This window comes from Perna viridis, chromosome 2 (assembly GCF_037379345.1).
Source record: "Perna viridis isolate PV_CMFRI_1.1 ecotype Kerala chromosome 2, ASM3737934v1, whole genome shotgun sequence".
In the NCBI taxonomy this organism is placed as follows: domain Eukaryota; kingdom Metazoa; phylum Mollusca; class Bivalvia; order Mytilida; family Mytilidae; genus Perna; species Perna viridis.
The window spans coordinates 46,116,538-46,140,630 of record NC_142446.1 but is presented as its reverse complement, the minus strand read 5'-3'; the positions used below and the strand labels follow the sequence as shown (position 1 = coordinate 46,140,630).

Genomic DNA, 24,093 nt, shown 5'->3' with positions numbered 1-24,093 from the left:
GGCTAAAATGCCCGACCTTACCCATCCCTCCAATTTGCTAGTGGCAATCAAAATTTGTCGACCCTACTGTCCTTATGTTCCATCCCGTTTTTCATTTCATCATCATTTCATGTTCATTGTATCATCTGTTTTATGTTCATCGTCTGAATATAGCTAAAATATTGCTGCTCGGACGTTAAACCCCAACAATCAATCAATCAATCTAACAATTAAACTTCTGGAACAGGGGTATGTTGCTACAAGATTAAAGTTCTTCAGAAGTTTTATGGTTATCATCACGAACTGGGAAATAGTAACGGTTGTTGCTTTGTATGTTTTATTTTGGTTATTTTATGTTCTTTGTTGTGTTTGTCTGTTTTCCATGTCTGGTCTTTGTCCCTGGATTTCATTCTTTTGATTTCCGCTACAATCTTGGTTCCCTTGATTCTTTATATGTATTATCTACTTTTAAATTTAAGGGTCTCAATCATTTTGTCCCCGGTCCGGGTGTTAAAAGAATAGGCCTGCAGCAGCGCTAGGCTTGTCGTAAAAGGCAACTAAATAGTGCTCAGAACCCTAGCCGGGGGCTAGGGCGCTTTGCCCACAGAGCAACTGGGATGTGTGCCCCAGGTGATGGAATGGGATACCCCTGGCATGTTACATGTTGGGGTTGTCAGACTATAATACGGAAAACCTGACCGCAAATCATAGTGGTGCACCGTGTTGGGAAAGATGTCACGTTCCTCGCACGTTAAAGAACCCTGCTGTGGTATTCGATAGGAGTAGGAACCTTTGTGCTCCGCCACAGGAGGCTAAAATGCCCGACCTTACCCATCCCTCCAATTTGCTAGTGGCAATCAAAATTTGTCGACCCTACTGTCCTTATGTTCCATCCCGTTTTTCATTTCATCATCATTTCATGTTCATTGTATCATCTGTTTTATGTTCATCGTCTGAATATAGCTAAAATATTGCTGCTCGGACGTTAAACCCCAACAATCAATCAATCAATCTAACAATTAAACTTCTGGAACAGGGGTATGTTGCTACAAGATTAAAGTTCTTCAGAAGTTTTATGGTTATCATCACGAACTGGGAAATAGTAACGGTTGTTGCTTTGTATGTTTTATTTTGGTTATTTTATGTTCTTTGTTGTGTTTGTCTGTTTTCCATGTCTGGTCTTTGTCCCTGGATTTCATTCTTTTGATTTCCGCTACAATCTTGGTTCCCTTGATTCTTTATATGTATTATCTACTTTTAAATTTAAGGGTCTCAATCATTTTGTCCCCGGTCCGGGTGTTAAAAGAATAGGCCTGCAGCAGCGCTAGGCTTGTCGTAAAAGGCAACTAAATAGTGCTCAGAACCCTAGCCGGGGGCTAGGGCGCTTTGCCCACAAAGCAACTGGGATGTGTGCCCCAGGTGATGGAATGGGATACCCCTGGCATGTTACATGTTGGGGTTGTCAGACTATAATACGGAAAACCTGACCGCAAATCATAGTGGTGCACCGTGTTGGGAAAAATGTCACGTTCCTCGCACGTTAAAGAACCCTGCTGTGGTATTCGATAGGAGTAGGAACCTTTGTGCTCCGCCACAGGAGGCTAAATTGCCCGACCTTACCCATCCCTCCAATTTGCTAGTGGCAATCAAAATTTGTCGACCCTACTGTCCTTGTGTTCCATCCCGTTTTTCATTTCATCATCATTTCATGTTCATTGTATCATCCGTTTCATGTTCATCGTCTGAATATAGCTAAAATATTGCTGCTCGGACGTTAAACCCCAACAATCAATCAATCAATCTAACAATTAAACTTCTGGAACAGGGGTATGTTGCTACAAGATTAAAGTTCTTCAGAAGTTTTATGGTTATCATCACGAACTGGTAAATAGTAACGGTTGTTGCTTTGTATGTTTTATTTTGGTTATTTTATGTTCTTTGTTGTGTTTGTCTGTTTTCCATGTCTGGTCTTTGTCCCTGGATTTCATTCTTTTGATTTCCGCTACAATCTTGGTTCCCTTGATTCTTTATATGTATTATCTACTTTTAAATTTAAGGGTCTCAATCATTTTGTCCCCGGTCCGGGTGTTAAAAGAATAGGCCTGCAGCAGCGCTAGGCTTGTCGTAAAAGGCAACTAAATAGTGCTCAGAACCCTAGCCGGGGGCTAGGGCGCTTTGCCCACAAAGCAACTGGGATGTGTGCCCCAGGTGATGGAATGGGATACCCCTGGCATGTTACATGTTGGGGTTGTCAGACTATAATACGGAAAACCTGACCGCAAATCATAGTGGTGCACCGTGTTGGGAAAAATGTCACGTTCCTCGCACGTTAAAGAACCCTGCTGTGGTATTCGATAGGAGTAGGAACCTTTGTGCTCCGCCACAGGAGGCTAAATTGCCCGACCTTACCCATCCCTCCAATTTGCTAGTGGCAATCAAAATTTGTCGACCCTACTGTCCTTGTGTTCCATCCCGTTTTTCATTTCATCATCATTTCATGTTCATTGTATCATCCGTTTCATGTTCATCGTCTGAATATAGCTAAAATATTGCTGCTCGGACGTTAAACCCCAACAATCAATCAATCAATCTAACAATTAAACTTCTGGAACAGGGGTATGTTGCTACAAGATTAAAGTTCTTCAGAAGTTTTATGGTTATCATCACGAACTGGTAAATAGTAACGGTTGTTGCTTTGTATGTTTTATTTTGGTTATTTTATGTTCTTTGTTGTGTTTGTCTGTTTTCCATGTCTGGTCTTTGTCCCTGGATTTCATTCTTTTGATTTCCGCTACAATCTTGGTTCCCTTGATTCTTTATATGTATTATCTACTTTTAAATTTAAGGGTCTCAATCATTTTGTCCCCGGTCCGGGTGTTAAAAGAATAGGCCTGCAGCAGCGCTAGGCTTGTCGTAAAAGGCAACTAAATAGTGCTCAGAACCCTAGCCGGGGGCTAGGGCGCTTTGCCCACAGAGCAACTGGGATGTGTGCCCCAGGTGGTGGAATGGGGTACCCTGGCGTGTTACATGCTGGAGTTGTCAGGCTATAATACGGAAAACCTGAACGCAAACCATAGTGGTGCACCGTGTTGGGAAAGATGCCACGTTCCTCGCAAGTTAAAGAACCCTACTGTGGTATTCTCCCGGAGTAGGAACCATAGGGCTCCGCCACAGGAGGCTAAATTGCCCGACCCTACCCACCTCTCCCGATTTTCAGTTGCAATCAAAATTTGTCGACCCCATTGTCCTTGTGTCCCATCCCTTTTTCATTTCATCATCATTTCATGTTCATTTTATCATCAATTTCATGTTCATCGTCTGAATATAGCTGAAATATTGCCGCTCGGACGTTTGTTTGTTGGGGTTTAACGTCCGAACAGCTATATTCAGACAATGAACATGAAATTGATGATAAAATGAACATAAAATGATGATGAAATAAAAAAGGGATGGGACACAAGGAAAATGGGGTGGACAAATTTTGATTGCCACTGGAAATAGGAAGAGGTGGGTAGGGTCGGGCAATTTAGCCTCTGAGATAATATTTATATAGATAGTATATGGAATTAGCACTTTGTAAGAGTTACCGTTCTTGATTTGGTTGATCTTTGTGGGAGGTTTAAGTGTGATGTTCTCCAAGGTACAGATCTTAATATTGTCACATAAAAATATATCATATGTAGACAAAAATAAAACATCGTTCGTTAGATGTGTTTTTCTTCACCATGAATCGAGAATTTTTGCTTTCAATAGATGATAAAAAAAAATACATATTGATTGATTAAAATAACACGAGAAAAACGTGGAGCATAACAATTTGATATGTAGAAGAGTAATCAAAGGAACCAAGATTCTAGCGGTAATCAAAAGAATGTAATCCAGGGACACAAAGACAAGACATGGAAAACTGAAATACACAACAAAGAACATAAAGTAACTAAAATCATACATGAAAAGTAACAAAAACAAATGAGGAACTCGGACTCCCCTAAAAACTGGGAGCATGGAGATGCTACTCCAGATGTTATGAAAATGCATTGTGAAGCGAATGGGCTTGAAATAGCATCCCGTGTGACTTCAATAAATGGAAACGACAATAGAATGAATGATCAGTAAAAAAATGAAGTCTTAGCGAAAAGAATAAATAAACGTTAACTTTGCTCACATGTCTTATATTAAGCACTAAATGTTGTTGTCTTTTTAAAACAGAGTTATCAGTGCGCTGGAACTATGATAGGACATCTAGAGCATAATTATGTGAGACGAGCTAAAGCTGATGAAGCCAATAGCCAGGGGTAATTGAAATCTGATAGCACTTAAATTTTAATTGAATTGAATCATAAACCAGACAAATAAAAAGTCTTTAAAAAAAGCTTAAAAATCCAAGCTTTACCGTTTGTTTGTTTGTTTGTTGGGGTTTAACGTCCGAGGAGCAATATTGTAGCCATATTCAGATAATGAACATGAAATTGATGATAAAATGAACATGAAATGGTGATGAAATGGAAAAGGGATGGAACACAAGGACAATGGGGTCGACAAATTTTGATTGCCACTGGAAATAGGGAGAAGTGGGTAGGGTCGGGAAATTTAGCCTCCTGTGGCGGAGCCCTATGGTTCCTACTCCGGGATAATACCACAGTAGGGTTTTTTAACGTGCGAGGAACGTGGCATCTTTCCCATCCTTTGCGCTCCGCCACAAGAGGCTAAATTGCCCGACCTTATCCATCCCCCCCTTTTGCTAGTGGCAATCAAAATTTGTCGACCGTACTCTCCTTGTGTCCCATCCCGTTAATCATTTTATGTTCATTTTATCATCCGTTTCATGTTCATCGTCTGAATATAGCTGAAATATTGCTGCTCGGACGTTAAACCCCAACAATCAATCAATCAACCGTATTATAGCCTGACAACCCCAGCATGTAACACGCCAAGGGTACCCCATTCAACCACCTGGGGCACACATCCCAGTTGCTCTGTTGGGCGAGGGTTCTGAGCACTATTTGGTCGCCTTTTACGACAAGCTTAGCGCTGCTGCATGCCTATTCTTTTAACATCCGGACTTGCATGGGGCCCTCTTCTCGGTGGCTATCAAAATTTATCGACCCCATTATCCTTGTGTCCTATCTCCCATTTCCTTTTCATGTTCATTTTATCATCCATTTTATGTTCATCGCCTGAATAAAGCTGAAATATTGCTGCTCGGGCGTTAAACCCCAATCAATCAATTTCTTCATGAATAAGTACATGCTATTTAAAAAGAGGTTTGTACACTTTAAAACCCTCAATATCTTGCTTCAAAATTTGCAACCTCTATAAAAAGCCGTTGTTAAGAGCAGAGCTAAATGTACAGTTGTAGGTGTCTATGGTCTTGAAGAACTGACTAGTCTTAATGACCATGCCTCCATTTCCCACTATTATTATTAAAAAAAAAAACAGATTATATGTTATATATATATAGTGACAGGAGTGAACTACAAATATCAAGTCTCAGAGCCAACCAATGATGAAAGTTTATCAACTAATCATGAGAATCAATATAGGACAAACGACAAATGGAATACATGTAAATGACTGGCTGCATATTGATTGCATATTAATTCATTACGACAGTATGATTGTTATAATATTAAAAAAATACCAGTTAAATGTCTTTTAAGTTGTATGCCCTTTGATATCAATGTGGCATGATAAATATTAAAAAAAATACATTTGAAATCAAGCGAAATAATTTATAAAATATCTATAAGCAGTAATATGTACAAACATAGACTTAATTATGACAATATTATTCAGCATAAATTGGTTTGATCTTAACAAAGTCACAATTCGTTCAATCAATCTTTCCCAATAGTACTATACATAGAAGACTTGCTACGTGTACACTACCCGAGAGGAAACTATAAATTAGTAACGTTCATTAAAAACATTACTGAACACGACATCCGGATGGGTTATACCATATAGGTCTCTCAAATAAAAAAACATACAACACTTTTTTGAAGATCATTTTTGCATGAAAGTCTCATGGAAAATTGAATACTAACTGATTTGATTGTGGAAGTACTTTGGAAGACCCCTTAAACAAAACTAAAAAAGATCAATTAGGATTTTGACTATCTGCTACAGGTAGGCCAGTATTGGATTTATTTTAATGTCTATTAAGGTTGTTTTTTTTATCGTAACATTTTCTCATTTCAAATCATAAGGTGCCATTTTCATGGCATTACCGGTGACTTTGTCTTGTAATATAAATTAAGAAATTATTCTAAATACAGTTACTAAAATGTATTCAAATACAAGTATTTAGAGATATTCTTGGAGGTAATGTGTTTTACGATTAGCAACAGTATCTGATCTTTTTTCTTAACGCTTAATGGATATTTATTCACATTAAATTTGCAGTTAAAAGTTCAAAATACTTATCTAGCTCAATGCTAGACCATCCAGCATTGACGGGATCCAGATGGTGCCAGTTGATGTCTACGGTACCCGGGCTTTGCAAGAGACCTCCGGGCGATTTTATTTATAAGAAGCCCCTCTTTCCAAATGTAACAGGAGTCTCCTTGTCCATGCTTGCTGTAATCTCACACCTTAAATGGTCATCAGTCAACATCGTTTATGAAGAAGAGACTGGTATTTTAAGATAGAAAGACTTTTGTATAATTTTTTATCGTTCCAAATATCAATGGTACAGCGACTTCTTTATAACTAATCATGACAACAAAGCTCTAATCGGATGCATATTTCGTTGTTTTTATATGGCCGTCAAAGACGGGTCGTATTGTGGTATACAAATGTCCGTTAATAAGTCTTACAGTAACTTGGGAGCCCTTTATCCAATAAACTTAAAACTATATACAATTTCGTTATTACTGTCTAAAAGCTTGTACACTTTTGGAATTTTTTTTTCTTTTGTGATTTATAAGATTTAATTTAAAAAGAGGGCTCAAGAGTGCAAATGTCATATCATATAATGTGAAAGACATTTTGGATTTACTTTAAATTATACACAGTTGCTTGAAGATCTGTATATATTATGACGAAACACCATTTTTCTTTTTAGTTATTACTTTTTTATATTTTATGGGATTTTATTCACATTTCTTACGCTTACTTTAGAGGCATTGTAAAGTGACCTTCAGACTTAACAAAATCCTTTGTCATAATGGATTGGTGCTTAACGCCCAAGCAACAATATTTCAGCTATATTTCATGCGGTGAACATGAAATGGATGATAAAATGAACATGAAACGATGATGAAATGCAAAATAGGATGGGACACAAGGATAATGGGGTCGACAAATTTTGGTTGCCACAAGATAAAGAGTCGACGTTTCGATTGGCACTTGAATTAGGATCGTGCAATTTAGCTTCATGTAGCGAAGCCAAGGCTCCTACTCCTGTCGGATACCACTGGAGGGTTCTTTAACGTGCGTGGAACGTGTCATTATTCCCAATACGGTGGACATCTATGGTTTGCAGTTAGTTTTTCCGTATGATGGCCTGTCTCCCCTAGTGTGTAGTATTTTAGGGGGACTCCCATTCTACTACCTGCATGGGCTTGTCATAATGGTATTATGGTTTGGCTGCTTTTTTTTTAAATTTCTATGTTAAGTGTCAGAAATACAGGAGTTTTTCATACTTTATGTAGTTTTTATGTCGCAATGTAACTTCAGTACCACTCGATCATTTTCCTTCAAACTTTTCGATTTGTTTTCTTTTATAATTGTCCATGGTGTTGTAGCGTCATTCGTGCACCCTCCCCAATTCATTATTCAAAATATGGTTTTCAGGTTTCTTTAACGAATCAATTTGACCCCAAAGAATATTCAGTATTTGTATCAAACTAACAAAAAAGCCAAGATATTTTAGTCTTAGTCTTCCTTGGACATCACGTGTGAAAAAAACGAAATTTATATAGGTGCCATCATGTAGATCAATGTATTAATAGTTCCAAAAAGGTTGCGGTGACACTAAGGAGTTTAGGGAAAAAATATACCCTTATCCAACAAAAAAAATCGCTTAAATCGAGTTGTTTTTGTTTTTTTTTTTCACTGTCAAAACAACTAGAATATTTATACTTTTATAATTAATGGCTTATTTGGTATGTTCTTTTTATAACAATCACAATTAAAATTTCTGAGGTTCTAGTCAGAATTTATCAAAAATTTGCAAAAAAATTCAGATTTTTCGATTTTCTTAAAAAAAGTCGCATAAATTCGATTCTTCGAGTTATTGATTGACTCAAATTTGTATAATTTGATGGATAATACTAGTTTTTACTTAATTTATCCACGAAAACCCATTTTGTAAAAATACTTTATTAAAACGTTTACAATACTACCGCTACCCTTAGAAAATTGGTGTCAGTAAAATTCTTATTTACAGCATATCGACACTGTAAAGCTCATATTTCAGGCATTCATAATTACGAAAATAATGTATCAAACATATCTGATCGAGTCAGGCGCTAAGGTTTTCCTTTATTTTAACACCGTAAAATGGGGACATTTCGGAATTTTAAATTTTATTCTTTATCAACCGATATAGTTACAGTTTTTTCTTAATACAGTTGTTCAAGCAACCTTTTGTATGATACAGTGCATTAATGAAGTATCTTAGCAAATGAGACCAAGTTATAAAATATTTTTTTTTTTTTTTTTTTTTTTTTTTTTTTTTTTTTTTTTTTTTAGTAATGAAAATGCCCCGTGGAGGTCCGGGTGTTAAAAGAATAGGCCTGCAGCAGCGCTAAGCTTGCTCAGAAACCTAGCCGGGGGTTAGGCGCTCTGCCCACAGAGCAACTGGGATGTGTGCCCCAGGTGGTGGAATGGGGTACCCCTGGCGTGTTACATGCTGGGTTTGTCAGGCTATAATACGGAAAACCTGACCGCAAACCATTGTGGTGCACCGTGTTGGGAAACATGCCACGTTCCACGCACGTTAAAGAACCCTGCTGTGGTATTCGATAGGAGTAGGAACCTTTGTGCTCCGCCTCAGGAGGCTAAATTGCCCGACGTTAAACACCCACCCCCCTTTTTCCAGTGGCAATCAAAATTTGTCGACCCTATTATCCTTGTGACCCATCCTTTTTTTTTCATTTCATGTTCATTTTATCATCCATGTCATGTTCATTGTCTGAATATAGCTGAAATATTGCTGCTCGGACGTTAAACCCTAACAAACAAACAAACAAAGTAATGAAAATTAGGTTTTCGTAGTTTATTTATGTAGAAGATTGAATTATCTATAAAGTGGTACCAAATTGGAGACATTTTCGTTGAGAAATATTTTTACGGAAATCCCATTCTCATTGATTATTAGCCATTTTTACAGAAGATTAAATATGTAGGTGTTTTCTGTGACACATTTAAAAATATGTCAATTTAGGCATTTTTTGCAGTTGGGTAGGGCCCGTGCGGGTCCGAATGTCAAAAGAATAGTCCGCATCAGCACTAACTTTGACCGCAAACCAGTGGTGCAACGTGTTTGGAAAGATGTCACGTTCCTCGCACGTTAATGAACCCTTCTATGGTATTCTCTCGGAGTGGGAACCATTGGGCACCGCCACAAAAGGCTAACCTGCACGACCCTACACACCTCTCCCTATTTCCTGTGACAACCACAATTCGTCTACTTCATTAACCTTGTGTCCCTCCCAATTTTTCATTTCATCATCAATTCATGTTCATTTTTACACCCATTCTATGTTCATCGCCTGGATAAAGCTGTAATATTGCTGCTTGGGCGAAAACCCCCAATAATCAATTAATCAATCGGTCGATTGGGTGCCCCGTGCAGGTCCAGGTGTTAAAAGAATAAGCCTGCAGCAGCGCTAATCTTGTCGTAAACAGCGATTAAATAGTGTTCAGAACCCTAGCCGGGGGCTATGGCGCTCTGCCCACAGAGCAACTGGGATGTGTGCCCCAGGTGGTGGAATGGAGTACCCCTGGCGTGTTACAAGCAGGCTATAATACGGAAAACCTGACCGCAAACCATAGTGGTGCACCGTGTTGGGAAAGATGCCACGTTCCTCGCACGTTAAAGAACCCTACTGTGGTATTCTCCCGGAGTAGGAACCATAAGGCTCCGCCACAGGAGGCTAAATTGCCCGACCCTAACCACCTCTCCCTATTTCTAGTGGCAATCAAAATTTGTCGACCCCATTGTCCTTGTGTCCCATCCCTTTTTCATTTCATCATCATTTCATGTTCATTTTATTATTAATTTCGCCCCGTGCAGGTCCGGGTGTTAAAAGAATAGGCCTGCAGCAGCGCTAAGCTTGTCGTATAAGGCGACTAAATAGTGCTCAGAAACCTAGCCGGGGGCTAGGCGCTCTGCCCACAGAGCAACTGGGATGTGTGCCCCAGGTGGTGGAATGGGTACCCCTGGCGTGTTACATGCTGGGGTTGTCAGGCTATAATACGGAAAACCTGACAGCAAACCATAGTAGTGCACCGTGTTGGGAAAAATGCCACGTTCCTCGCACGTTAAAGAACCCTGCTGTGGTATTCAATAGGAGTAGGAACCTTGCGCTCCGCCACAGGAGGCTAAATTGCCCGACCTTACCCATCCCCCCTTTTTCCAGTGGCAATCAAAATTTGTCGACCCTATTATCCTTGTGACCCATTCTTTTTTTTTTCATTTCATGTTTATTTTATCATCCATTTCATGTTCATCGTCTGAATATAGCTGAAATATTGTTGCTCGGACGTTAAACCCCAACAAATAATATTATTAATTTGATGTTCATTGTCTGAATATAGCTGCTCCGACGTTAAACCCAAACAAATCGATTGGGTAGAGGTATATTATTTTCCTTAAACAATATTGTCTACTGTGTCAGTTATAATAGTAATTTGGCTTGCTGTAAAATAAGGAACTTTCAGGAAAACTTAACGACGCAGCAAGTTTTTAATAGAAGTTCCCTTATGCCGACATGTATTTTTTGAAATGACAAAATATACTTACCTTCAGGCGGTGTTTGTCGCACTATAACTGGAGGACAAAAACCCCTGTATTGCAAATCACACATCTCATTCTTTAGAAATCTAACATGGTACAAACATCCTGGTCTCGATTTCACAAAAAGTCATAAGTGTAAAGTTGATCGTAAGTAATGACGTCATTAACTAAAATAGCATTGTGACGTTATGATTTACGATCAATTTCACACTTACGACTTTTTGTGAAACCGACGCCTGGTATTGTAAGGGTAAATTACAGACGTGAAAGAGAAAACAAGGAAAGCAAGATCGAGCCGAAATAAAAGAAATTTATTTTCTAAGTATACACCCTGTACACAGAAACAAAAGAAAATTAGCAACCCGAACTACACTAAAAAAAACTGTGACCATGTACAATGTGCACCAGTAAGATCTATCCGTTGAACTCTCATGTTTTGAAATTTTTTTAAAGTTTTATTTCATTAGTTGAACACTTTAAATTATAGTTTGTACTTTGTAATATATTTTTGATACTAAATATGAGACAGGTGTAAGAAGTCGACTTGATAGAAATGAAGCTGTATCGATAGATATATGTCACATCCTAATTTGGTTTACGCCGATTTGTTTACGTGACTAGTTGTCCCTTACTTTTAAACTTTTCTATTTGCACAGTAGTTAACTTCCTGTCAGACTAAAATCAGACCCTCTGTGATTCAAAGATCATGATTTTTTATTCGTAAAGATATTTTAAATGAGGAATTAGTCTTCTATGAAAAATAATTGTTTTCAAATGCACCGCAAATATCAGATTTTGAATATTTTATAATATATTTTATTTTTTATTTGTTTTAGCAGTATGAATTGTTATATGAATAATTGGACGCAATCTTGATTTTGATTACAAACTTAAAACTCCACTTCTTATGAGGACCTTACTAGCCCTACAAGTTTGTTGTATTCTTTCTATTTTGATAGATCTGTCCTCTTTATTGCTATATTACAGCACAAGAAGCAAGTGAACTGCAATACAAGCTCTCGGCCATCGGAACGTATGTTGTAATGCTCGATATAAAATATATGACTTCACAAAAGATCGACACCCTGGTGAATCTGAAAATGAAAGACTCTGACGAAAGCAGCTTAAATACAGCAATTTTGTGCCGCTTAGAAACATGCAAACAATATTTAGATAAGGTATGTTATTCATACTCATGGATTACTTATTAAGTTAAGAGACATATACAGTATTTGTAAGAGTAATCAAGGGAACCAAGGTTATAGGGTAATCAAAAGAATGTAATCCAGGGACAAAGACCAGACATGGAAAACAGATATTCACAACAAAGAACATAAAGTAACTAAAATCATACATACAAAGTAACAAAAGTAAATGAGCAACTCGGACTCCACTAAAAACTGGGAGCATGGACCAGGTGCACCGGTAGGGTAAGCGTCCTCTGCTTTTCTAGAAATACCCGCCGAGTTGCTCATAAAAAGTCAAGTCCGGGGTAGACAAACGAGGAAAGGAAAACTATGACCCGTTGAATACAACAGTTTTCATGGTGCTGATGGATACGCCATAACGATCCACGAGTTCATGATGACGACCATAAAACTTTTGTATTTTCAATTTTGTTGAAGTTTATTGATAAATAACGCCACTCTCTTTCTAGAATTGATTTTTTGAAATGCAACGATGTATTTTAGAATATTCGAGGTCTAAACACATTTTATAAAGTACACATGTAAGTTGTCGATGTGAAATATTTTCCTTGACATTCCGATGCTCGATAAATCGTTTATTAGCTTGGAATCGGTATTTAAGCCAGTACGATTACAAATATATTCTAAATGTCTTTATTTGATTGGTAATAAAAATGTGAATATTTTATAATTGAATCAAGATATATTCTGCGGATAAACAATGCTGACTTGAAGTACATTTGTAATGACTATTCTAAAGAAAAAAAATATGAATTTTAGAAACAAAAACGAATACATGAAGGCCTTAAATTTTTTCAGCCTTTTGATTACCATCGTAAGCATGTTTTACGATCATCATTATTACACAAGTCAAAATGGCTGCTAGGAATTTTCAATAATGGTGATCTGTCTAGTTTAGAAAATAACAGTACGGCATTAGACAATGTGGCAGTCATTCAGTATCCCTTGTCGTTTATCAGAAAACCGAATGACAATATCGAGGTAATATATCTGACTAATATTTTTAAAAATATGTTTCAAGCAAACTATCAGATGTATTTCATGTCTTTCATCGACTCATGAAGCATTACGTGTAAAACCGATTATCCAATGAGATAAGGATATTTTAACGACATGCACAGTCAATATAATTATATATTGATATTTTAAAGTGATTAAACAATACTGTTTACTCCCATAACTACTGAAACTTGTACACCTTTTAACAGAACAGTATTAAAACCGAGTATAAAAGGAAAATGAAAGCGTGACTTCATCGTAAGTGGCTTCAACATCGTTTGAATAAATTATACACCCCCTTTTCCCCTAACCAAGACCAATAAAACAGATTAACATCATACAGAACAATGAAAGAAGATACATATATATATATATATTAAATAATAAATTCGTAACCAAGATCCCACCGAAACTGGCTTATGGGTCAGGTTCACAATTAGAGTGTGCGGTCTACTTTTTTAAGTCAGTTTATATGTTGTCATATCCGTGTAAAAACGAAAGAGCCATAGCAAAGCTAAAATCGAATTCATTAAATCGATTACCTTCTAAATAGGTGTTTGTAAGTCATATTATTTCGAAGTTTTACCCGAAATGCAAAATTTCGGACCCGGTTGTAAACATATCTTAGAATTTAAAATATTTTTTTTAAGGTTATGCTTGATAGTTGATTGATTGTGTTTTATCATGTTTGGTTTGTAATTTTTATCCAGTTTGAAAACGGAGAAACGGAAGAATGTACATGGATACCAATTAAGTCATTGATGTGGGTCAAAGGAAGAACACGGGGTCTTAGCACCGTTGGGTATACAGAGTTAAGTGGGAGTATTTTAACACAGAAAGAAATATTTCCTAATGCTGCAATGGGATTTAATAGACGAAAGTTTTTAGTCAGTACGTTAGTGGTATGTTTTTACGATAACTGCTTAAAATTAAAAAAATATATATATATCACGCAAGTTTGTGCCATAAAGAAAGTTACCTTACTAACTTTAACTAGTTAGGGTAATAAAGACTAATTTTCTTCCAAAAACGCCCTAAAGAAGGTACCAAAAAGCAAGTCTAGACACAAAAATAATGATTTTAATATGAAAAAAGGTTCAGGAATGGATATTTAGCACGGAATTAAGTATAGTACAAACCTAATATCACGCATTGTTTTGAATACTAATAACGTGATATTTTAAACGTCTTTTTTTTTTAATCCAAGTAAAAAAATGCGATACACCGGCTTCATTGGGTTTAAAAGATCTATATGGAACATTTAACAATGATACTTTTAATTGTTGTTAAGGGAGATAAGGAATAGATAATTTTTTTTTACGGTTAAGGGTACCCAAATACGCTGAGAAGATTTGAATAAATGATACTATACTTACCTCAATTATATTGATTACAGTACCAACCTTTCACTATGTTTGATAATAAAACACAGACATACAGTGGATTAGCCATTGACCTCTTAACAGAACTTGCTGGTGGACTTAACTTTACGTAAGTATTTAGTACAGAGAAAATTGCAAAGTACAATATAATTGCTTTACGGAGAAACACAAACACTATAATAATTCTATATAATAGTTACAGATTATACTTCATTATCACACCCGAGACATAGTCAAGGATATATATTTAACTAAAACTTTCATATGTAAAATAATACTTTTTTGAGTTAAGTCCATTATTGCATAACATTTCACATATCCTACTATTCTTTTATTGATTAAAAACAACAAAACATATAATTTCTATCAATAGAGAAGAAAAGTTCACAGATTTAACGAAAACAGATAATGAAAGCAGAAGCAAATACATGAGTTAATTTTTAAGCTAGGAAAAAACGGACATCTGTAATAAGATCATAGTTTTAGACTACAGATAAAAATGGAGAGTTTAAATTATTATAAAATCATATTTTTAGTGTGTTTTATAGTTATGAACTGTCACAACCAGATGATAGACAATGGGGAATGGAACAGAATAATCATTCATGGACGGGTTTGGTTGGACAATTACAAAGAAGGGTATGTACTTTGTTACCCGAATGCAAATAAGTATCAAACAACATATATTCAGATATTGATTTTATTGCTTTTTTTTTGCTTCAGACATTGTAAGTTATTGATTTCCTCACATCCTCGACAGCAACTATTTGATAATTCTTTACCTACTTATACATTATCTAAGAAATTCAATTTAATATTTTTCATTGATCTCCATTTTTTGTGAATCTTATGAATGATTCAAACAATAATTTTGATAGCATACATAGTTATGCCTACACATTAGTTTAGAAGCATTTACAAGCCATTAAGTTGATATATCCGTGTTAACAAGGGCATTTTCCCTGGAGTGGTGAGCACAACAGTAGCCACTAAAAGACGAAATTTTATAGACGAAAAGACGCGGCTTAACATGTTGATCTCCAGAGCTATAAAACCTTTCCCATTAAAATTTAAAAAAATAAACACTTATATTGATGCACTTTGGAGATGACAAGTATTTATTAACAGGCCCATGTAAGATAAATTTTGAAGAAGTATTAACGCCTCTTTTAAAACAAAATAAAAGTCGTTGAAACCACAAGAGTTTACTTTGGTATGAAATTTATAAGTAAAGCCAAGTCATGTCGTTTGAGACCCTAATTTTAACTAACCTTCCCATGGGGCCATGTGAGCTATTGTCATTACTTGGCGTCCGTCAATATTTTTCAAAACTCTTCTCCCTTGACCATATTGGACCAATACTTAACATTGATGTTCCTAAGGGTATTCTGTCTAGAACTGATGAGGCGACTTTAATTTTATCAACAAACATGACCGCCGTTACCAAAACAAAATGACCCGTGTAGATCCGGGTGTCAGAGAATAGAGCTGCAGCAGCGCTAAATTTGTCGTAAAAGGCGACTAAATAGTGCTCAGAACCCTAGCCGGGGGCTAGGGCGCTCTGCCCACAGAGCAACTGGGATGTGTGCCCCAGGTGGTGGAATGGGGTACCCCTGGCGTGTTACATGCTGGGGTTGTCAGGCTATAATACGGAAAACCTGACCGCAAACCATAGTGGTGCACCGTATTGGGAAAGATGCCACATTCCTCGCACGTTAAAGAACCCTGCTGTGGTATTCGATAGGAGTAGGAGCCTTTGCGCTCCGCCACAGGAGGCTAAATTGCCCGACCTTACACTTCCCTCCTTTTTCCAGTGGCAATCAAAATTTGTCGACCCTATTATTCTTGTGACCCATTCTTTTTTTTTTCATTTCATGTTCATTTTATCATCCATTTCATGTTCATCGTCTGAATATAGCTGAAATATTGCTGCTCGGACGTTAAACCCCAACAAACAAACAAAGAAACAATCCCAATTTAGCTGTACCGGTATATTTGCTGTTTCGGGGCGAGTCGTAGACAGACTTATTCCCCTGTACATCGAAGGCCTATATATTGCTTTTGACTTTTTCTTTTCAAAGTTTAAAAGACTTGATATATCTGGTAACTTAACTTTTTTCTCTATTTATATAAACTTAAATGTTTTTTTTACATATAACTAATTTCATTGCATCGTATTTTTTAGGACGTTGACATGGTGGGAGCTGCAATCATCATGCAGTCTGACAGGGCACAAGTGATTGATTTTACACACCCTTATTATTATGACGAAACTGTGATTGTCTTTAAAAAAACAGACCCTGAAGACTTGAAATGGAGGACGCTGATCGATCCGTTTCATCCATATGTTTTGATATGTATTTGTGTATCTTTGCCAGTTTTATCGTTCTTGTTATTTGCATTTGAGAGAAGCAATCCATATTATCATAATGTCGAGGACAGAAACAAAATCAGAGGACTCCATCATTTCTCTGAGTCATTCTGGTACATGTATGGTGCATTACTAATGCAAGGTAAACACGATTTTATTAATTTTATAATAGTGAAAAGCTATCTTGCTCATTTACCTTTGTTTCTTTATATGTATTATCTTAGTAACTTGATGTTCTTTGTTGTGTTTGTCTGTTTCCAATGTCTGGCCTTTGTTCCTTGATTACATGCTTTTGATTTCCGGTAGAGTCGTGGTTTCCTTAAATATTATTTCTCTAAGTCGTTAATAATGCCCAGTAACAATCTTAATTAATAGAGTGAAATAAAACCTTTCATGTGTTCAATAAATTTATGCAACCAGTTCAACCTGCTGCAAATAAGTGTGATATTTCTAGACTTGTCACTTCGGTGATGGATTTGGTTTCCTATCTCGATAATTTTTTTCCAAGTACTTCTTGCAAACAAACAGTTTTGTTGGATTGATATCGTCCTTCATATTTGACACGCGTACAGCATATAGATATTTGCAATATATGTACGTATTTTTGTTTTTCGTACAAATGATACACATATAATGTAAATTAAATGTAATATAATATGCTCCTGTCGACAAATTTCAAACAATATTTATTTGGATGTAAAGCTTAATACAAATCAAAATTTGTCGACCCTATTATCCTTGTATTATTCTTGTGTCCCATCCATTTTTTTCATTTCATCATCATTTCATGTTCATTTTATCACCCCTTTCATGTTAATCGCCTGAATATGGCTGAAATATCGATGCCCAGGCGGTAAACCCCAACAATCAATCAATCAAGCGACGTTGTTATACCCTCACTGCAAGTGGGGTGGATATAGTGATGGGAGCGTTCCTTCCGTTATACAGGGGTAGGGCATCCTATATCACTGAATGGAATTAAATGTATCTTCATTATATATTCGAAATGTGCAACTCCTATTTCAGATTTTGATGCAAATCAATATGGAGGTCAAAAATCCATCTTATGAAATCGGGAAGTGGTGGTGTCAAATTAATCAGCATTGCTCAAAGTTTTTCTGGTTTGACGTAAAATACATACAAAAATGCATACATCAGGTCATCTACTTGTTCAACAGAATAGTTGTCTGCAGAGCTGACGCAGATTGTGTCAGCAGTGAAAATAAGACAGCAAAAACATCATCACCATTAAGTATCTTCGTGCTACCTTACCTCACGATAAATTCAAAACCTTTCTAAAAGAAGTTCTCAATAAAACATTAAAAAAGTCAATAAAAGTGCAAGTCTTTCAAATTGGTCGATTCAAGTTACCACTTTGCATGTTTTATCAGTTTAGATCAAAGACAATAGCTTTTTTTACCTTGAAAATGTGACCAGCATGCTAGATTTTCTCCTCAACAGCATATTTGCCAGTTTAAAAGAGACACTTTTTTCAACAAATTGTCGGAATTTCAAAGGGCGGTTGTGCCACATTCTGAGCCGATCTGTTTATTTATACATATGATCCTGAGTTTTTCAAAATCTAGTGAATGACAAGTAGCTAGATCTTTAATTTTATATATCGATAAATTGACGATGTTCTTCTCTTTAAGAATCCTAAATTAAGAGAAGGGTTTCCGTTCATTTATCCACAAAAGATCTATAAATTAAAAGAGACAGCATCTTCAATGTCATTTTAGATATTTACTTCGAATTCATCTCAGTACAAAAATATATGTCACTATATAATTTTACGAGACGTTATTGATTTTAAAATTAAAACTTTTCTTTCATGCGCAGAAGCTTCCCGGCATTTCTCACATGTTAATGTATATTACAGCTAGTAGTCAGGTGTTTATGTCAAGGTTATCTCTGCTTGAAAATAGTTTATTTACAATAACCAGATCTTAATGAAAATATTGTTTTGGAAAAGAATACTTTAGACGATGCAATTTCAAATTGTCATCCAGATGTCGTCTGCAATGATTTGACTTATGTCTCTAACATTTCGTATTTACTTTTTTTACTGTTGCCTATCAGTTTGGTAATAATTTCACTTTATTGTTATTTTTAAGGAGGTGTGCACATGCCTGAATCGATGTCTGGAAGAACTTTGCTCTGTTTTTGTTGGATATTTTTCATTGTAATGATGGCAACATACAGCGGCAACTTGATTGCCTTTCTAACAATTGAAAAACATAGATTGCCTATCAATAACTTTGCAGACTTAATTACCCAGGACAAATATAAGTGGGGGATAACAGGCGGAACCGCTCACGAAACAGTTTTCAAGGTAAAACACAGTTTACCTGCGGTTTGTTTATATTCATACTATTGTACATTTGTATTCTTAAAATCATAACATGGATGAATTTTTATGAAACTATGAACATATAGTTATAAGGGAAATCTTTTGAGCACCTGCCACTTTAAATTTTAGTCCCGATTGAAGTTGGGTTAAGCATGCTTATTTAGCATTATACTTCCAACTAGAAACAAGTAATAAATCATGAAGAAATATATAAAATAAGGGGTTTTGAATATAATTAGGATTCCAATTCCCGAACTTTGGTTTTAAATGTAATTAATGGAACCAAGATTCTAGAGGAAATCATGTAATTCAGGGACAAAGACCAAACATGGAAAGCAAACACACACAACAAAAAACATACAATTACAAAAACAATACGTACAAAGCAACAAAAGTGAATGGGCAACACTGACGCCACTACAAATTTTGAGCATAGACCAGGTTTACAGGTAGGGTAAGTGTCCTGTGCTTTTCTAGAAGCACGCACCCGCCGAGCTTCTCATACAAAATAAAGTGCAGAGTGAATGAAAGAGGATTGTTTTGGTTTTTGTTTGGGTTTAACGTCCGAGCAGCAATATTTCAGCTATATTCAGACGATGAACATGTTACATGCTGGGGTTGTCAGGCTATAATACGGAAAACCTGACCGCAAACCATAGTTGTGCATCGTGTTGGGAAAAATGCCACGTTCCTCGCACGTTAAAGAACCCTACTGTGGTATTCTCCCGGAGTAGGAACCATAGGACTCCGCCACAGGAGGCTAAATTGCCCGACCCTACCCACCTCTCCCTATTTCCAGTGGCAATCAAAATTTGTCGACCCTATTGTCCTTGTGTTCCATCCCCTTTTTCATTTCATCATCATTTTATCATCCATTTCATGTTCATCGTCTGAATATATCTGAAATATTGCTGCTCGGACGTTAAACCCCAACAAACAATGGTAACATAGTTGTTATAAAATAAGTTTGTTTTCTTTTGTTTGTTTGTTGGGGTTCAACGTCCGAGCAGCAATATTTCATCTATATTTAGACGATGAACATGAAATGGATGATAAAATGAACATGAAATGATGATAAAATGAACATGAAATGATGATTAAATGAAAAAAAGGATGGGAGACAAGGATAAAAGGGTCGACCAATTTTGATTGACACTAGAAAAAGGGGGGATGGGTAAGGTTGGGCAATTCAGCCTCCTGTGGGGGAGCGCGAAGGTTCCTACTCCTATCGAATACCACAGCAGGGTTCTTTAACGTGCGTGGAACGTGACATCTTTCCCAACACGGTGCACCACTATGGTTTGCGGTCTGGTTTTCCACATCAATGTTCAGGACAGGGGCGGATCAAGAAAATTAGAAATATAGAAGAGTTCTGATTAAGAATTTTATAAACAGGGGTGCAATCTTTCATTTGCTATTTAATGTCTATAAGTTGTTATTAACTGACATTTTTGCGGTGTATACACACATTTACAGAGCAGTTGTAGTAAGTGGTTTGTGAAATTGAATTGATTGGTATAAGAAAGTATCGTTACTTCTGTTGTCATATTTTGACAAGGTGGTAAAGTTATATTGAAAATTTGTAATGTCATAGTTCTAATTTTCGGGCAGCCAATCACGTCTTTCTGCTCCACGTAAAGAATGAATAAGTGCGCCACTTTATGGTTCACTTCGCGAATTCTGATTTGTTATTATCTAAATACCAACAAATATTAAACTGAATCTGGGATTTATCACAACTGTAAAAGTATCTTCGCTTGCGAAGGATTACGGTCCTGTCCCTAACTTCACGCAATGGGAGGGGCTGGATCGTAACCCTTGCCTAGCGAAGATGCTGTAAATGCTAGGAAACGGAAATAAGCCACTCATAACTAAGAAACTCTATGTTCGGTCTATAAGATAGTAAAGGCCAATTTTATTTGAAATACTCCATTTACAAAATATCTTTGTTACGTTCTTTTTCACCGTACCATAGTACATGACTTTTAAGCAATGTCCTAGTTTCCCTCCTTCGTTTAAGAACAGAATGACATCATTTATATAAGAACAGATCGACGCGCGCTTAAGAAAAACGTATGAAAACCGTTAAAATTAAATATTCTACCAATGAACCTGGTCAGAATCCCAGTTTTAGTTTATCAAGCCTGGGTTGACAATTAATACTTTAAATTTATACGTGTTCTTATGATTATTTTTGTACTATTGGTGCTTTCTCTTGACTATAGAATCTTTCCAATTTCCTATTGTTGATCCCTTAATTATTGAATAAAAGAAAAATAGTATGTCAAACTATTATTTATCTGTTTAAAAATCACTTAAAATAATTTTCATGTAAAAAAAATAAGAACTCATGGAATTGATTTTGCATGTTACATGTGAACATTTGCAACTTCAAACTCATTTTGCAAAGCCCATGTTGCAGATCGAATCAGGAAGAATGTGTTTATTTTATTTATTATTCTGTAGAGAATATTTAGATATATATTGTTATATTTTACGCTGTCTTACTATCTCTTTTTAATTGAAAATGCATTAAAATGCAACCATTTTTTTTTTCTTTGGGCATTTTTGTTCAGTGATTAAATATTCAAATTTTGTTGGAAAAAATTCTGCTTACGTTTTTGAAATTCTATATTTGTGATCTTTACATGTTGCTTGTTTTCCGATACTTACAATAACGGTTTCACTTAATTGACTTATCAAAGTGTATTGTGGTCAATTGATTTTTGGCCTCTCCTTTAAGTAATGCAAAATAGCAGAACACTATACCGTTTTTTTTCAGGTTGATAACTACCATCTTCAAAAACTACATTGACATATGATATAGCCATACACCCTCTAGGCCCATTAAACTCGAAAGCAAACGAACTTTTTTATTACCTGTCCGCAGCTTTTATAACAACAAAATATTTATGCAATCATTAGATCTGGTTGATAGGTTACTTGAATTATCCTTAGCGGAATTACAGCTTATTTGTCAAAAATACTTTCACATTATCAAAACCTACCCTCCCCCCTCAGATTGTGTTAATTACAAACTTGCGAAAATAACCGTTCGTTCACATATGCAAATTTCGTCATTGAAACTTGGGATAAGATTTTGTTTATTAAGTATTTATTATAAACTTACTCATGTGTTCTAAGAAACACATCAATTTTTATCAATTTGTCTATTAAAATGCAGAGAAACTAAAAATTATTTCATCCATGGTACCTTTCTCGAAAAGGGTGTCTCTTCCTTTGTGATAACTTTCTAAATTTTTGATATGAAAATAGAATGAAAATAGAGAAAATAGAATAAATAACCACTGCTTTTGCTTATCTATGTGTGAAAATATTTCCTTGTTGGATTTAAAAGTCAACAAAATTTGAAAGAAAAAGCCATGAAATTATGGCGATGCCTTAATTTTCCGGAATGGAAATGATTTAATATTTAAAATTAGGCTTCTGATTGGTGACTCTCCTTGGCGTACGTTTCAAATTGAGAGATTGTGATAGATTCTGACTTAAGTTTGGTGACGGATTTTGATAATTGCAATATTATAATATAAATTTTATTACTTTAATAGAAATCAGAATTACCAGAATACCAGACGTTTTGGTCTAAAGTGATCAAGTTCAATAGAACGGACCCTACAGTTCTTAGTGGTGACAGCAAAAAACACATCAATAAAGTAAAGCAAGGAAACTACGCATATCTAGTTGAAAGAAACGTATTTGACTTTGAAAAAGCAAATAATTGTGATTTTGCTTTCGCCGCATCGGACACTTTCCCCGTACAATTCTCCATTGGACTTCCGAACAATTCTCCGTACACAAAGATGTTTACAGATAAGTATGTTTTCACCCTTATAACTTTTCTCAAGCCCCGTGCAGGTCCGAGTGTTAAAAGAATAGGCCTGCAGCAGCGCTAAGCTTGTCGTAAAAGGCGACTAAATAGTGCTCAGAAACCTAGCCGGGGGCTAGGCGCTCTGCCTACAGAGCAACTGGGATGTGTGCCCCAGGTGGTGGAATGGGGTACCCCTGGCGTGTTGGGAAAGATGCCACATTCCTCGCACGTTAAAGAACCCTCCTGTGGTATTCGATAGGAGTAGGAACCTTTGCGCTCCGCCACAGGAGGCTAAATTGCCCGACCTTACCCATCCCCCCTTTTTCCAGTGGCAATCAAAATTTGTCGATCCTATTATCCTTTTGACCCATCCTTTTTTCTCATTTCATGATTATTTAATCATCCATTTCATGTTCATCGTCTGAATATAGCTGAAATATTGCTGCTCGGACGTTAAACCCCAACAAACAAACAAACAAACTTTTCTCAATATTCAAAAGTTCGTTCCGGGCAATGTGTAAAAATGTGGAAGAAGTATTATTTGTGGGATATTAGCAGCTTTTTACACAAATCCATGAAATCAAGTCTATCGAAATTTATTTGGTTTACATAAAGGTGCCACAAAAACTGATACCTACAACTATGAGTATCACAATAATTTTCATTCTTATCAAATCCCATTTATTTTGTTAAATGCAAGCTTTATTTTCCCACAGGATAATTGCTATCTACGACAGAGGACTTCTACAAAAATGGAAATTGAATTACTTACCAAAACTAGCATCCTGTAAATCTTCTCAGATTAAAGACACCAATGCAATCTCTCTGATTGACATACAAAGCTCATTTTACATGATAGCCATAGGAATATTCGTAGCGTTTGTGTCACTTTTCGGGGAAGTGTTGAATTATAAATATTGGAGGTGTCGAGCTAATACAGAAATATCTAAACCGTGACGAAAACCACAAGTGTAGGTTCACTTTCTTGTCATTCAGAAAATGAGTTTTT

The 24,093-nt window shown here is 36.2% G+C and overlaps 1 protein-coding gene across 1 annotated transcript; it reads left to right on the top strand.

Moving 5' to 3' along the window:
• Window positions 1-6,400: 6,400 nt before the first annotated feature.
• Window positions 6,401-24,041, top strand: LOC148625371 (putative glutamate receptor). The gene is made up of 10 exons (XM_088571051.1): window positions 6,401-6,615; window positions 11,933-12,123; window positions 12,952-13,134; window positions 13,863-14,054; window positions 14,549-14,643; window positions 15,083-15,173; window positions 16,720-17,047; window positions 19,020-19,237; window positions 22,825-23,090; window positions 23,801-24,041. The coding sequence occupies exons 1-10, from the start codon at window positions 6,414-6,416 to the stop codon at window positions 24,039-24,041; spliced, it is 2,007 nt and encodes a 668-aa protein (XP_088427177.1). The 5' UTR covers window positions 6,401-6,413.
• The last annotated feature ends 52 nt before the right edge of the window (window positions 24,042-24,093 follow it).